Genomic DNA, 17526 nt, shown 5'->3' on the forward strand with positions numbered 1-17526 from the left:
GTATCTTTAAAGTTTTACCTTTGTTTCTTTAGAAAGAAGCCACAGCCTGAGTAGAAACGCCTGTCTCCTGTTATTATACTGCTGTTAATGACCTTAGTCCTGTATGGAGTGTGCAGTGGTCTCTCCAGCAGTCCCAAGAGGCCACTGAATCAGAACCAGATCCCGAATCGGCACAAAGTATAAACTTTAAAAGCTAAGTCAGACCTCCTCGGAGAGTGCTCTGATTCCACACGAAGTACAGGGGTCGCGCTTTTGCTAACAGTGGACATCATTTTCTATTCTTGATTTGGGGGCTTTAAAAAGTAAATGGACTTGGACACATTTTGTTAAATACACTGGAAATCTTATTTATCTGGTTTATGAAGGTTCAGTTGGCCATTAAATAAAGCAGAACTTTTAATTTAACCTTCAGCAATGCCAACATCTTTGTCCAGTCTTCTTCAGGGACTGGGCTCTCAGGAGGCAGGCAAAACAAAGCAGATTTTTTTTATTGTATATATGGATATTTATATTATGTTTTTTTTTTTTTGCCCCTATAATTTTTGTTTTTTTTTTTTTGCCCCTATAATATTGTATGCAGTTCTGAACATAGACTAACATGGGCTTTACACTTGTAAAATATAATGTATTGGTAATAAATACCTTCAGCTGTGATATTTGTATTTTTGCATAACCTTCATGTTTTGATTTTGTGTGTTTTTGGCAGCCAGTGGTAGTGATATAGTGAAATTATATGACCTTACTACTTTGTGTGAAGAAACTGAAGACAAATATCAGAATCCATTCACCATGCCAGTGGCAGTTCTCCTCTACAAGTAAGTGACTTTTTATCAGTTGTGGTATGATACCTAGTCTTCTGCCACTGAGACCTTAATAAGAATTCGGTGGCTGGAACAAGGTCATTTGGTGCTAGCTGTACATGCCAAAGTGTGCTCTTTTTTTCCCCCTACAAAGGGAAAGAAAGAGTAATTAAAAATGAATTTTGACACATAACAGGAATTCATAAATAAAATATACAATATTAGTTTTTATCCACAAAAATAAATGAGAGGCAGGACACAAGCTGTTAAACTAATGTTTCAATTCTGTAGCATATACAGAACCCAAGTCTTTCCCTGTGTAATAATCATAGCTCTGTGACAGTTGGGCTTTATCAGGAGCACACAGAGCTCTTGATACTACAGAGCAGGCAGGGGTCACAATGATTACTTATGGAGAGTGGTGACCTCCTATTTTTATCTGGAGGAGATAGATTTCTATCCCATGTTGTCCCCAAAGCAGCTCAATGGAGAGGAATCTTTTACTTCTGCTCAGCCTTGTGTACATCTGAACCTCCTGGTAATTTCTATCATTTTTAGAAAAAACAACCAAATGTTTTTATTCTAAAGGTCTTTGCAGTTGCAAATGGTACATATTTCTTGCCGTATGTATGGACACCAATACTTTGGAGTTTTTATGCAATTCATTTTCCGCCTGCATACAAAGAACAAGCAAAGCATTATGGCTACACTTGTTTTGTTATTTTAGCTTCCACTTTAAAATGAATAAATCACACTTAATAAAAAATTGTTAATGACTACCAATGTCTTAAGAAGTCCTATTTGTCTTTAAAAAAGGTACATATATAAAAAAAAATATCTAGATGTTTGCCATCCATAGACACTATAGCAGTCTACTTCCTGCAATACTAAAAACCTAATGACAAAGTCCATCTAAAGGATAAATCTCAACATATTTCCCACATATAAATTTGCTTCATCAGAAAAATGAGGTAACTGCTAAATTATTACATCAAAAACAAAACCTTACCCCCATATTATTAATATCTAAAATGTATTATCTTACAGTTAGGATGGGATTACCATCTTGTTCATCTGGTGTATAATAATCTCTGAAGTGCCTTCAGTCACATTGAAAACAGAACCCAACTAAAGAAGTTTCTGTAACATTCTTCAAGTAATATATTATTGTAAATGATGTAATGATAAGCTGGCATTGGAGAAGTCCCTGGACTTTCCCACAGACAATGGAGTTTACTGCCCCCATCCAAAAACTTCTCCCTTCATGCCCCTGTTTACAAGTACACCGTCCTTCAGTTAAGCAGCACCTAGGCTAGTACATGGATTCTTATTTGGTGCAAATGACTCTCCCACTATGTACCGAAGGCCATACCCAACCAGACTCAACCGCACGGTGCAACCACAATTCTCTGGGTAAAGGATCGCTCATGGGACACCCCAGTAGTCCTGCATGTACCCAAACAGGCAGGCCGCCTAAGGAATGAGAAACTATGGCAAGTCAACTAGATCACAAATAATGTGTCTTACTACATGTCTGTACAGTCCCATCTTAAAGAATAGGAGATCTTTCCAAATCATACGAGCAGTTGACAACATACCTAAGACTACAATTACCACTGCTCAGTTATAGTAAAAATACATATGAAGTAAAAAAAAAAAAAGAAAACTTACTATACTGTCCCATCATACAGGACAGGAGACCTTTACAATCCATAAAAGCAGTTGACAACATACCTAAGACATTGCAATTTTTTTAACACCAAAGAATAAAGGAGTAATTGATACAATGATCTACTAGTTTTATTTTGGTTACACTATCCAAAACTAAGGGTCCCATTTTTTCCTGCCTTCTGAGTAATTTATCAAGTCTTAAGTCCTGCAGGCTTCATGTCTGATAAAGTTATAAAAGTGCCATCAGTCTTTGTTGTAAGAATATGGTGCAATCAAACTATAGCGTGTGTGGTAAGCTTTAAATTGAGTTCTACCTATACATATGGGAGACCTTTTTCAAAATTGTAGATATTTACATGTATTGTTATCGGGCAGTTTATGCACAAAAGGTGAAGAGGGGAACTCCTTTGCCCTTAGCTTTTCCAGTGCAAAGCAGAACAGGACAATTTTTATAGTCAAATGTGTTTTTTCCAAGTCATCGGTCCTCTTTATAATGACCTAATATGCTCCATTCAGCCTTCTGCACTAGAACAGGTTCTAATATTTATGTCCATGCAGATCTGGGAAACTGTCAAGTGGTACGTAGCATTATGTCTCAGTGGGATATTAAAAGAGCCGCTGAAGTGTAATTAACAGATGATGAGTTAGGTAATTAAAACCCATCCCTCAATCCCATTTCACTAATATCAATGGAAGCCTTTATGACTTTGAACACTTTTCTATTTGTAGTCGGTGTCAGCGTTGATATTTCCCCAGAGTACATTTGTAAACAAAACTAAAAACTTCTCCGGAATTCTGCTCAGTAAAATATTCATCATGATGCAGAGCGCTGTAAAACCTGCTATAGCCGCTGCGAGGCACTTGGTGTAATGTGTGATTATTGCCGCCGTGTAGTGAGTATGCTTGTGCCATCTACCGTCCGCCATGTGCAGCACAGTGATCTTTTGCTCTTTTTCTTTACCCAGGGTGGCTTGTAATATGATGATGAAAAAAATGCAAAATAGTAAACATTATGGAACTATCCGTACATTGTTGTTAAACTGTCTGAAGTTAGTGGATAAAGGAAGACATCCTCAGGTATGTATACAATACAACAAATGATGGCAAAATGCTAAAACCTAAGTGTAAGCATGGTAGCCTTTTGTGACATCAGTGTAACAAGTGAAACATTTCTGTAAACTGATATTTTTTAAGTATAGAAAACATTCCAGTTCCCGATTGCTAGTGTTAGATGGCTGGAAGCCTCAATGGCATCTAGGTAAAGTTCAGGGTATCATAAAAAAAAATGAAATGCTGGAACACAGTGGGATTTAAAATCCTATGCTTTTATAGGAACCCCCTAAAATTCCTTGATCCAGTTACCCTTGCCTAAACCCAGGGAGTAAGGAAAGTATGAATTGCATTATTTTGGACTTTAATCCTTAGTGGACCTTGTGTTTTAGTGATATGTCCACATTAAGAAATATAGTAAATGAGAGCTTTCATCTATCTTTAAATATCAAATCATGGGGAGAAATGTTAACCTAAAATGTAAACAAACCCTTCCATATTGGCATTTGGGTACTGGCATTGCTGCTTCTCCCTCTTCTGTGCCAGCTCTGAAGTGATGTTTTTACAGCAGAGAGCGTTCCTCCCCCATCCCGGACAACCCTTAGCCAATTGGAATTATTTTTCTATGTAGATTAACTAATATAACCTTTTAATTGTTGTTACATCTCTATTTTTAATACGTTATCAGATAATTGCTTCAGCCAACTACATGCTCTCAGAGCTTTTCCAGCTGGAGCCAAAGAAGGAGGAAGGCATAGATCCTGCTTCCAATGGGAACTCTGATGAGAGCTACAGCGAGGATGAAGAGGATGAGATGGGGGACAGTGATGATAATGGAGCTTACAGTGCTCCTTCTAACTCCTCAGAGGACAGCAAGGCTGTGGCCGTCATCAAATCAGTCCGGGAGCTCTCCGTTCCAGAGAAATACAAGTCTACCCATCAAATCAGGGTAAGGAGATGATTGGCAGTGCCAGGATGACATAACCCCCACACAAGTCTGCAGGAGTTTATTAATTCCAACACACACAAGGGAATCTGGGATTGCTGGTTTTCACTGGAAATCAAAGTTAATACTGTGCATGTGAAGCTTAGCCTTAATGCCAATACCTGGAGCAACCAGCTAAGACACATTGCAGAAGGGACATTGCCTTTCTTTTTCTGCATTAATGGACCTGCCTTACCATGCAAACATTGAAGTGGAACTTTAGTTCCCCTGTAAATACAGGCTGTGAGTCACAGTCCTGAGTTGAACAGCTTTAACCTTCATGTGTCATATGCTGTCTGCATATGTCATAAGTCAGATGGTAGGATGAATGTTTAGTAATTGAGAGAAGGGTGGATTTTTCTGACTTTAGAATAAAAAGTATATTTCAAATTGACACGGTACTCTGTATAGTCTTGTTTTCACATCGTCTGGAAAGGAGAAATGGCTATCGTTTAGCTTTGTAACAGGCACAATTGTTAAAGCTAAGCATTCTAGGAGACGTCTTGTCACCAGAAACCCAAAAGGATATAAAAAAAAATGTGATTCCAAGGTACCTGGAACTTGAAATCGTAAGTATCCAATTTTTGTGGAGCAAAGATTAACCTGTATTTTTTTGTTTTTGTTTCTTTCCCTGTATCTTTCAGCCAAGTTGTGCCTTCCCAGTATGCAGTGATACAGAGGAGCGCTGCAGATTGGTGCTTGGCTATGTGCTGGAGGTGAGTTTAATTTTAACATTTGCTATGTTTAGTATGTATTCTAAGTATGTTCTCCTAACAATCATAACTCCGTGTTTCTCAAAGGGTTTAAAGTCTATTGACGGGAGTATTACAAAAGAAGGAGAGCTGCCTGCAGCAGACCCCAACACTCCAATCCCATTAAAATATCAAGACGATTCTGCAAATGTTGTCTCTGAGTGCTTGGAGAAACAGATGCAATTATTTCTACACAAGAGTAAGCATTTCCCCTGTCTATACCAGCCTGAAGGTGTTTGGATTTCACGCTAAAGATCTTTTTTCCACAGGTCCCCTCTGCACATTTTAAGGTGAACTTGACCCAGAGCTGAAAGTTCAGCTTTTGGCAATACTTTGCCTGTGCAGGGGAAAACTGAATGTTCAAAATGGGGAGGGACTCAGGTGGTAGTATAGGTGGAGAAGCTGTGTTACTAAGGGCACATTTTACACTAGTGTGGTAATGTGCACCCTAACGCAAGACACAATACTACATGTGTCCCAATGCATTTGCATTGCAGCACCCTTCAACAAACAGTTAAGTAACACCATGAATTGTGTTGTGCTTGGTGCTTGGCAAAAAAAACCCCAAGGCTGTTTGTGATTTGATGTATTGCCTACCTACTCATGATTAATCCTTTAGGGAGAGTTACACACAGTACAAAAACTATTAACCATTTTTAACTTGGTAGGTCTGCTAATCAGCAATATAACAGACACCCTAAATGCATTTTCTGTGTGTTTTGAAGTTGGATGTTTGGCCATTTTTTTAACCAATCTGGGAACCTAATTGGTTGAATGTCATAATTGGACAGTATATAATAAAGTATAACCTAGTCAGAAGGGTAAAAAGAAGAAATGAATGACTGGGCTAGGCTTAAACTCTGAATATCTTTGCTGCCGAGAGATCTAACTACTGGTTGCTGTTTAGCAATGCTGATCCTGTTCGAGGACACTGCACCCCCAGAATTGTGACAAGCCAAAGTTATTCATCCACCATTTAAATAAATTGTTCATTCTAGACTAGCATTTTGGCAGGTTTACGAGCAGCAAAATTAGTCCACTGAGTTGTTCTACTTGTTAAACCTTTATTCCTAAAATTAACAATAACCCCTACTTTTTTCTCTGTTCTAGTGGAATGTGTGGATAAACAGTGTTCCAGTAGATCCGGGATTGTCCCTGGCTCCTGGCAATTTAAAATGAAGCTGCAGTTGATTATTAAGGCTTCCAAAGCTTATTATGTGTTATCAGATGCCTCAATGAGCCTGCAGAAATATGGAAGAGCATTGAGATATGTCAAACTGGCTTTACAGTGTTACGGTAAGTTTCATACTGGTAATAGAGAACGCTAGCCCATCTAAATAAGTAACTGAACCAAAGTTTTCCACAATTTTGGGCAAAACTCAAAATATAAAGTATGTTTTTGTATCTTAAATAATCCTATTTAAGACCCTGCCTGTGAGTTCCACCTCTATATGCCACTAGATGATGTGCTCTAGATGAAGATGGAATGCTGCGGTTTGTTTTAGAGTGTTACATGTGCGCCTTATCCCTTTCTTTATGCATGGAACATAAGTAACAATATTTAAATATATATTTTTTATTATTATTAATAATCTTTTTTTTTTTTTTTGTTGCTGTTTTTGTTACCATGTAGTGTCTGATAGGTTTCACATTTGAGGTAGAAATCGCCAGCCTAAGTCAGTGGGTATATATATCTTTGCATTTCCACAGCACATTTAATTTTTGTGCATTTTTCCAAGAACTTCATTATCGTGGCCCTTTTTATATATTGGGGCTCCGGGAACTCTGCTTCATATTTTGGCATTGTGATAGCTTTACCTTCCAAAATGTTCTTCACTAGCAAGAAGTCATCCCTTACTTTCTTGCTGCCAGTGCAATCTTCTCCTTTAGGTACAGGGTCTTCTTTATTGACCAGATTAAATAACTCCAGTGCTTGTGCAAATGTAAGATGGCAGGGGTTGTACACAGGGATGTAGACATCTTTGGCTGCTGGTGTATATATAGGAACATATTTCTAGTAGATTTTTAAGGGCAGAAGAGACGACGTTCCATAAAACATTAGTGACCCCTTCCATTTATCGTGACATACTTGAAAACCAACACAGAGCTGAAACAAATGTATACATCAGGAAATTCTAAGTAAAGTGAAAACTCCTTATATAGATATTTGCTTAATGAGCTTTTAAGGTTTCAGGGGTTTCTAGGATTAGAACAAAATGGGGTGAAGAGCATCAGAACAGCCCACTGGCCCCAAAGCATGTACTTGTGACTTACCCAATGATATGTTTGTAAAGGTTTCCTATTTCTATGCTGATTACAATGGCTATCTGTGCTAATATATTCTAAAGTTGTAAGGATATACCTGTGTTTTCTCACAATGCCTACATAGAGAATTATGTTTGGTGGGAAAGCTGCAAGGCTTTAAATCTCACTAAACAATTGGCACAAGACTTTCATACAATGAGGTTTAGGTGGGAAATAATAGCCTAAGACAGATGTCTCTCCCCCCTGATTGTCAAAGATGCTTGCATGTCTATTTGTGATTTGCTGACTGAAATAAAGTGTGAATAAATCAGCATGTATAGCGCTGGTAAATTATTTTGTCATTAATTATAGATGCCTACAGCTGCCTGTGTACCGGCCAAGTTCCTGATGTCACGGTACTGCTCTGCCAGTACCTCACTCTATGCGGCGACATCCAGCTCATGCTGGCCCAAAACTCAAGCAACCGAGCTGCATATTTCGAGGAGTACAATTACCAGACAAAGGATGACCAGGAGATCCTGCACAGTCTCCATCGAGAATCCAGTTGTGATGGTGAGCACCTCAACCACTAGTAGTGAAGGCTTATACACAACTTCAGCTTCACAGACCATTTATGTTCCAATGCAAAATGTGCACAATACTGTGACTAAGAAGCATGCCTCTGCTGCAACATGCTCGCTATCTGAATACTACAAGTAGTGATGTTTCTTTACTTTCAGTATGTCAAAATTATCCATGAACTATAAAATGTTAATGACACTGGATGCAAGTCTGACATATACAGGGATGTAGCTTTATAATAAAATTTTTTAGTTCTGGTTTGTGGCAAATTCTGATTGCCAATACATTTGCATTAGAATTCCAGTTTAGTTACAACCAGTCAATTTTTCAGAATATATCACGAACACAAAGCTGTTCAGGTGAAACTCCCCTGATGGGTCGTGGTATATATTGTCACAGAGGGAGACACAGCTTATTACAGTATTATCTTGTATTTTGATAGTGCCGACATATTACATAGTGCTTTACAAAGTCTATAGTCCTATCACTAGCTTTCCCCCTGGGGGCTCACAATCTAATGTCCTTACCATAGTCATATGTCATTACCACAGTCTAAGGTCAATTTGAGGGCCAAGCCAATAACCCTAACTGCATGTTTCTGGAACCTGGGGTAAACTAGAGTACCTGGAGGAAACCTATTGGCTTTTATTCTCTCTACTCTGCAACATTTATATCTAGAAGCTGAGTACACTAGACACCTCATATATCAAGGATATTGTGTTTTACATCATTATGGTGATCATGCATATCAACATAAGGAATTGTAAGCTGTTTATACATTGCTGATCTGCAGTTATGACTGCATTATTCATTCTGAACCTGTATCTTTTAGGATTTTCCTTTGTTACTGACCTGTTCACTGACCTGGAATGCCAACTGTCAGTGAGCTGTAAATGTTATGAAGCTGCAAACGAAATCCTCATCATTACTCAACTACAGGAACAAAACCCTGAGCAGAAGACCCAGGTGCTCAAGAGGCTTGGCAACATTCGCAATGAGATTGGAGTGTTCTTTATGAATCAGGCTGCAGCCCTACAGTCTGAAAGAGCAGGTAAGGTCTGTTTGTGTTTTGGCTGAAGAAAGATGGCAGAGGCATGTTGGGGTGATCAGAGTAGCAGTCTGACAAGGCTTGCAAACCTGCCTGATCACCATACACCCTGCAAAGACTCAAATAGCAGTGCTTGCCAGTATCCGAATAGATTGAGATCTGATTTTACACTTTGGTAACCAGGTCAAATTTAGCAATATTTAATGCGATGGTTAACTTGCAGAGTTAAAGCTTTAAATAAAAGAATAAAAGGAACATGCTATGTCTCTGCTGCAATAAAACAGACTTACCTGCATGTTTGCGATTTTCTCTATAATGTATACTGAACAGACATAGCCTGTCTGTTCTGCATTAAAGAACCTACCTGATCACAATCTTTTATTTTCACATTTAAACCTGCTTTAAGGACTTATACAGAACTAATATGTCTACCTAGATGATTTTTACTTTGCTTTTAAAGATATACTGGGCTTCTATTTGGTACTTTATACTAGGATAACAAATGGATCAAAATAATACTTATGTGACCCTTTCTCATAATTTTAAAGGTTTTAACTGAATGCATACCAGTAAAAAGAAACAGAATATTTAACTGTTCTGCCACCCATACTGTTGCAGAGGACAAAATATTTAAAACTCTGCTAGAAAACCCAGAGGTTTGGCCATCCTCAGAATTCCTCTGCTACATCTATATAACTTCTGAGTCGCTGCTGTATCCTTCGGTATTGTGATGGTCAGGAACCCAGGAGATAGACACTGTGAGAAACAATGGTTTCCTAGCAGACTTTGGCAGATTTACCCAAGACTTGGCTTTGTTTTGATAGAACCCCATTCTACATTGGCCACTCCAACACAATACGTTCTCTTAGTCCTGTAAAACACTGTCTCCTGCAACTTTGTCAGTTGCAGGAGACAGTGTTTTAATGTATCATCATTTCCCTGAATAGTAATAAATTTCAAGTTCTCCAACTTTAAAACCAAAGAGATTTGTCCTCCTGCAACCTCATCAGCAAAGTATAGCATGCTAATGAATTTCCAGCTCGCATTCTCAACATTTGCATATATATTTAAGTGCTAGAATGAGTTTCCTTTAATTAACATTTCCTCGCTTTATTCAGGGTTGTTATGTTTTTAGAGACTCATACAGACAAACCTTATATTTACATGCCTTTAATGTACATTATCTTGTATCATTTTCTGGTAATTTCAATCCATCGTCCGTCAGAATCTGGAAAACTATATGCGGAGCATTTGCCTATAATGTTAGAGAGAAAATGATAAAACTTTGTATTTAAAGACACTTAAACCTCCAAGCTTGTTTTAATTGAATGTGTCTGGTATGTGGATTTAGCGGCTCCGCTTAGTTTAATGCTTACTAAAATATTTGGGAAAACCAATTGGCCACCCTTAGCCTGATGTCTAAAATAAAAGTGTGAAAAATTTTTTTTTTTTTAAAATGGGGGGGGAAATAAGGCCATTCTTTAAATGTTGGTTAAATATATTGTAAACGCTGTAGGAAACTTCACTCCAAATTCTTACTTTTATCATATGTGGAGATACTGAGAAAGGTCACCAAATTCTAAGGCTACGTACACATGTGCAATGGTTCTCGTTGGAAAATTAGGGCTGATAACTACCAAGAATCTGGTGTGTGTACAGCACTCATCATCCATTGTCCGAACGACCATCCTGGTGGATCTATGGATGACTAACAATCATAATGCAAGTGAAGGGAAGAGAGTGCAGCGGGGTGCCGATCTGTCATTCTCCCCCCTCCCCTCTCCATAGAGCAGAATGGCACTGTACAGCGTTCGTTCGTGCATCATTCTATTGTTATTGGAAAGGAAGGTGAAAGATGCTTTGTACTAATTGAGAAAATTTTTATTTTCAGTTGTAGATTTACAATACGTTTGGCAGTTATGTTGCCAAAAATCAAAGACTCGCTACATTAAATCAAAAGACAGTGCAGAAGTCTCCTAAACTTAACTTCAAGCTCCATTCAGCCTTCTTTAAAATAAGTAAGCCAATTGCTTGACAGATGAGTAATATGCCTGGTGGTGTACTGTATGTAAAGAACACTTAGCGTTGCTATGATTTGCAGCATTTGAATATTTTATGTAGTTTTAGAAAATCACAGCCGGCCACAGATTAAAATGGAAAGGTCATTTTAATAATGTTGTTACTAGATGGCTTACAGCAGTTATTAATGTTAATTACTTTTTTTTTGTTAGTGAGAGTGTAGTTTATTTGAAAGGGCTGTTGGGGTTTATTAAAAGGATCAGTATTCATTAGGGACATCTTGGACGTTCAGCTTCCTGCAGTGCTTATAAATATCCGTCTGCTGTGGTCACTATGGCCCGAGTCCTATCAAGCAGTGATCTGGTAATATTTTCCAGTTTTCTCCCCAGACATTTGTTTTGATGGCAAGAGGCTTTAGGTGGGTGACGACCCCTCTATTGTGACCCAACATTAAAGCAACCACCCAGACACAGCCAGGTGGTTACTGAAAAGTGCTGGGCAGTGCACCCAATCCAAAAGGAGAACACTGCTTGATTTGCAGCCCAAGTAGACTTAGAAAATAGTGCAATCTACCAGTAACTTGGGTTATATATGTTTAGTGTAGTACGATTACGTAGGACCTAATTCTTTTGAATTATTTTGTTGCATGAATCCAACCATTCAGGTCATTCACTGGCTGGATGTTTTAGAAAGGATAGTAAACTGGTGTGTGAATACCAGTGAGTGGGTTTATTAGTGCAGTTTTCATTTTTGCCTGCGGCGAACCACTGCACTTTTATGTTACGAAAAGCTAAACTTAGTAGAACAGTGTGGAAGAAATTTATTTCCATAGGGTGATGCTTAAAGAAACCTGCTGTATAATGTCAGTAAGTACACATAATGCAACGCTTAACTTTAACACTAGGTTCATACTAGTCCCAGAATCAAATTGCATGCAAGCATCCTAAAAATTAGTGCAGTGTTGTTCTGGCATAAAATAATTGTATTGATTGTCCCATCACTCCTCTCTTAGCCAATAGGAATTCTGCCTGCTATTTATTACTGAAACCCATTTCATGGACTGTTACCAACTACACAGGGGGCAGCTTTCTATAGACTAGTGGTTATTACAATAACTGTTCACAATCAAGGGGAACATGTATTCAGATTGAGTAGTAGGGGACTGTACAATTATAGAACATGACAGTGTGCTTTACAGATTTGCATTTCTTGGCCCAGGGGCGGACATACAGAGGTGCAAAGTGTGCCGCTGTATGTGGCCCCATACCCTTTTTCAGCCACAAGGGGGCTCTAAGTTTGTTCATTGGGATGAGGGGGCAAGTCAGTTTTGCACAGGCGCCCACTATTCGCTATGTCCACCACTTGCTTGTTTTGATCATGTGACCAGTAATGGAGTTCACAGCTGCAGTGTGGGGGTGACATTGGGGTATCCAGCAGCGAACTTTATGCATCCCTACCATAATTATTCTTTTACTCCCAATACTGATTCATGACTAAGATTCCATTTGCCTTTGGGTGTTTTTGAGACTTGGATGATGGATAGAAATGGACATGTAACTATTTACATTTATGGATTTGCTTGTTTTTTTTCTCACACCATCCAGCAAGTAAAGGAGTGTCCATTGCAGAGCAGGACTTATGGAAGAAGAGCTTCTCCAGCTTTGAGAAAGGAATCGCTAACTTTGAATACATCCAGGATACCACAAACATGGCTCTCTTACTGTGTAACATGGGGCGACTAATGAGGATATGTGCCCAGGCACACTGCGGAAGTGGAAATGATGATAGAAGAGGGGAGTTTTCTCCAGAGGAGGCTCTCTATTATAATAAGGTGGGGCAGTGTTCATAACGGATTCATGCTTGGTTATTCTTGTACATATAAATCTTGTAGTTTGAAAGATGTTTGGACATTTTGGTGTCCTGGAATGTTCTGTGTGCACTACTTGGGGATTATTTATGTGTGGGAACAATAAGAATACATGCATTTTTCTTGGCATCAGTTGCTCCATTTTTATCTCAACTTCATTTTGGCAAAAATGTAGGACCTCCTATATGCAAATCATGTATAAATATGATGTAGAAAAGCTATATTAAGAAGGTCAAACATTCACCTGCTCTGTCATTTTGTGAACATTTGAGAGACTAGATAGAATTCTGAATTTCATAGACAGAGGTTTTGTCAGTGGATCTGTCTAATACGCTCATCATTCTTATGGGACGTCAAGCTATGGGTAAATTTGCACATGGAGTATGGACACTTGCAGCTGAGGGTATTTATATGTATATGAGATTACTGGATTATGCAGAATGTCTAGCAGGGAAAAAAAACTCCTTATTACTATATATCTGCAAAGTTGCAAAATGATGCATTTTAAATTTGAAGGCACATTGGTGAACTTGTCACATGGAATATGAGTGTAGAAAAAGAAGTTTGCTAGCAGGCCCTTATTCAAAGAGGTCAAGAAGATCTTATTCTAGCTCTTTATGTTTCTTCTGCAATAAAATATTCATTTCTGCCCCTAAGAATGTTTAAGACAGTAGTATAATCTTAGCATTGCTTGGTGTTGAAATATATAAGGATGGTGTGCATCCTTCTATATCCAACCAGTCGCTGAACTCCAGTGAAGCTGTAAGTGCTTGCCAGGGAGCTTGTGGACATTGAAGTAGTGGAGTGGAGGTAAATGAGGCAGGGTAGTTTATTGTAACCCTGTCACACAATGTAACTTTTCACAAGCAATGATTATCTATCGGATCATATAAGTTGTCTTTGTGCTCATCCTAGGCCTGTTTAGGTTTGTTTGCCAGCAGGTTTTTACAGTACAGAATCATCATTATGATTCCAATAATGTTGAGCTAACGGTATCTGTTTTGTCTCTTTACAGGCTGTTGATTACTATCATAGGGCATTGAAGTCTCTGGATAAAAGAGATACTCACCAGGCTGTGTGGGACTCTGTTTATTGGGAGCTGTCAACAACTTATTTTACAATGGCCACTCTGCTGCAGGACTATGCTCCGCTCTCTAGGAAAGCACAGGAACAGGTACGTGTGCTGCTACATTGGATGATCAATGTTTGTGCAAGACCTATAGCTTTCCTCATGTGTATCCCAGCATGCATCACTCAGAACTGACCTGTAAAGAATTGCGTTTGCCCTGTGGGGTAAAATGATAGACGGAATCATTTAATCCTGAAGTCAACACGGTGTCTTTGTTTACCTTCCTGAACGTTTCGGATTTTTTTTTTTTTTTTTACAATTAAAACTTCAATACATCACAGAAGCTTTCTTTAAACACCAATGATTTAGGCTAGGTACACACGTCAGATAATTCTCTTCTGATAATAACCTCAAAGCTGATATTAGATGAGAATCTGGCGTGTGTACAGCGCAATCGTAATGAAAGTGAAGAGGAAAGAGCGCGGTGGGTGCCACTCCATTGTTTATTCCTCTCCATAGAGCAGAACGGTGCTGTATGTTCAGAGCTTGTTAATGCATCGTGCAGTCTTTTGTCGTTGGAAAGGATCGTGAAAGATGATCCATGTTATAATGGACACTTGTCCACTTGACACCTGGCAGCCTTACAGGGCGACAACTCAAGAGAACAGTTTTGAAGCAGGGACAGAGCGTTGGTTTTCTTTAGTAGGGAGTGTCCTAACAAGGATCCTAATAGCAGAATAGATTTTCCAGTAGCTGTACAACATCTCCTACATATCATGTTGCTAGTAATGCCCGGATTGTTTATATCCACTGAAAATAAGCTGTTATGTGTCCATAAATTCTTATACTCTTTAAACAATTATATGACTTGCTGATAACCATGCAGTGTATAAAGTGCCCTGAATTCCAGCTGCTTATAGTGACTTGCATAGGGATGATGGATCTGATAAATTTGCAGACACTCTGGAGTAGCTAGGTCTGTGTGTCTGTGTGCCCCCTTGTTGTCCAACCATGGGTTCTACCTTTTCATATAAGGACGGTATACTATGCAGAAGTTAGAATTATTCATACAATTGCACACAGGTGGTTATTGGATCCTCCTCCATGTCTACAGTCCATGTAATAATACAAATCAGCAGGCCATGTCCTTGTTGAAGAGAATCCTATCTCCTTTATTGAAGGTGACTGAAAATTTAGTAAGATATACAAGACAGAGGGTGGTTTCCTTCTTAATCAGATGTGGTGCTGGTCGTTTAGCCGCTGTTAATGGAAAGTGATGGCAGGCAGGATCCCTTGAAACACCTTTTTCTTTTTTTATCAGTCTACTTCTTCCTAAGTGTGTAGGTCTGGCAGAATTTAGAGATAAATAGAAAACCTCTGCACACTTTTAATAGGGTTTATCTATACCCTTGGTTTGTAGAGAATTGAATTACTCTTCTTCTTTCTTCATATGTGCAGCTTGTCAAAATGTCATAAACGGCTCAAGGCACAGAAACTGGTGGTGCTAACTTTGGGTACCTAAGTCTCCGCTAATTTCCAATAAATATAGCTCTGTTTTCCTATTTTTATCTTATTCATATTTATAATTTTATTCTTATTCATATTATAGTGGATTGTTAATAAATGCCTATCGTATAGCAAACAGAAAGCCTGGACTAAACTGCTTCTGTACCTGAAATCAGATTTTGTCCCATTTAAAGATATGAAGTATTTTACCTTCTCTGCAGATCGAGAGACAAGTGACAGAAGCCATGATGAAGTCCCTGAAGTACTGCGATGTAGAAACTGTGTCAGCTCGACAGCCTTTATGTCAGTACCGAGCTGCAACCATCCATCATAGGCTGGCCTCTATGTATCACAGCTGTCTGAGGAACCAGGTACATGTCTTCACAAGAATCTGTCCTGTATCAGATTTAACACTTAATCCTAGTCAGATTTTTTTGGGTAAATGATCGCTAACAGTTAGATAACAATAAATTACAATAACTGCTCTTTCTACAGGTGGGAGATGAGCATTTGAGAAAGCAGCACCGTGTTCTAGCTGATCTCCATTACAGTAAAGCAGCAAAGCTCTTCCAAGTGTTGAATGATGCTCCATGTGAGCTGCTCAGAGTGCAGCTTGAGAGAGTGGCCTTTGCTGAATTCCAAATGTCCAGTAAGTTCTCAACTAATATATTTATTTTTAGGATCAGTAGCACACACGTGGCACTAGACTGTGCATGCCAGCACTGTATTACTGTAGCAGAAGTCTCATTGATTCAGTAAAACCCCCATTAATATTATTACACAATATTTATATAGTGCCAACATATTACGCAGCGCTGTACAAAGCCTTTAGTCATGTCACTAGCTATCCCTCAAAGGAGCTCACAATCTAATGTCCCTACCATAGTCATATGTCAATATTACAGTCAAATTTGGGGGGAAGCCAATTATTCTAACTGCATGTTTTTGGAATGTGGGAGGAAACCCACACAAATACAGGGTGAACCTACAAACTCCATGCAGAGATAGTGTCCTGACCGAGATTCGAACCTGGGACCTAGCGCTGCAAAGGGTGCTAACCTCTGAGCCGCGATGCTGCACAATACCAAGCATTAAAAAATGGTAATCACTTTTTCTTATGATTATGATCAAAATAAAGCAAAGCAGATAAAGTTGTATTTAAATCTTTTTACTTCTATGAAAAGTTTCACCCCCTTCAGATCCTTCCTTTTAGTGAGCTTTCCCATCATAATAAAAGACCAATTGGTAAGCAAGACCTTGCCATGTCCCCTTCATTATTCCTTTGCCCTTGGTGTGTGATAGGGACGGGGGGGCAAGCTCAAAGTTTATAGTAAAGATTATCATCGGGCAGCACGGTGGCTCAGTGGTTAGCACTCTGACCCTTGCAGCACTAGGTCCCAGGTTCAAATCAGGACAGGACACTATCTGCATGGACTTTGTGGGTTCTCCCCGTGTTTGCTTGGGTTTTCTGCTGGAACTCCAGTTTCCTCCCACATTCCAAAAACATGCAGTTAGGTTAATTGGCTTCTCCCCAAAATTGACCTTAGGCTGTGGTAATGACATATGACTATGGTAGGAACATTAGATTGTGAGCCTCTTTAAAGGACAGTTGGTGACATGACTATGGACTTTGTACAGCACTGCGTAATATATCAGCGCTATATAAATACTGTGTATTAATATTAATCATAATTTGCTTACGCCTTATCTTTACCTTTCTGATCATTTTACCATTTAGAATTTACTTGCTCTCCTATTACATTTTTTAAAATTGCACATTTTGAATATCCCAGTGATTGTAATACATATTTTCATGCTAAAACACACATAGCTACAAAGAGATAAATGAAAATACAGGTTGTGTACGTTTTATTATGAACAACACAGGAACCTGCCTACTTCTGCCTTATTTTTCTTTAAACTACATGTAAAT

General features: G+C 38.7%; 1 protein-coding gene across 2 annotated transcripts in view; it reads left to right on the forward strand.

Moving 5' to 3' along the window:
- EDRF1 (erythroid differentiation regulatory factor 1) overlaps positions 1 to 17526 on the forward strand; it is a 44065-nt gene that overhangs the window by 11367 nt on the left and 15172 nt on the right. For both annotated transcript variants that reach the window (XR_011922326.1, XM_072423114.1), the window contains exons 10-21: positions 707 to 815; positions 3437 to 3548; positions 4210 to 4470; positions 5151 to 5222; positions 5307 to 5457; positions 6369 to 6554; positions 7875 to 8075; positions 8917 to 9135; positions 12756 to 12982; positions 14034 to 14192; positions 15815 to 15964; positions 16089 to 16242. Coding sequence is in view for 1 of the 2 variants with exons in the window: in XM_072423114.1 (XP_072279215.1) it covers positions 707 to 815; positions 3437 to 3548; positions 4210 to 4470; positions 5151 to 5222; positions 5307 to 5457; positions 6369 to 6554; positions 7875 to 8075; positions 8917 to 9135; positions 12756 to 12982; positions 14034 to 14192; positions 15815 to 15964; positions 16089 to 16242 (2001 nt within the window). In the remaining variant the exon portion in view is untranslated. The remainder of the gene's footprint in view (positions 1 to 706; positions 816 to 3436; positions 3549 to 4209; positions 4471 to 5150; positions 5223 to 5306; positions 5458 to 6368; positions 6555 to 7874; positions 8076 to 8916; positions 9136 to 12755; positions 12983 to 14033; positions 14193 to 15814; positions 15965 to 16088; positions 16243 to 17526) is intronic.

The sequence above is a fragment of the Pyxicephalus adspersus genome, chromosome 10 (genome assembly GCF_032062135.1).
Source record: "Pyxicephalus adspersus chromosome 10, UCB_Pads_2.0, whole genome shotgun sequence".
NCBI lineage: Eukaryota > Metazoa > Chordata > Amphibia > Anura > Pyxicephalidae > Pyxicephalus > Pyxicephalus adspersus.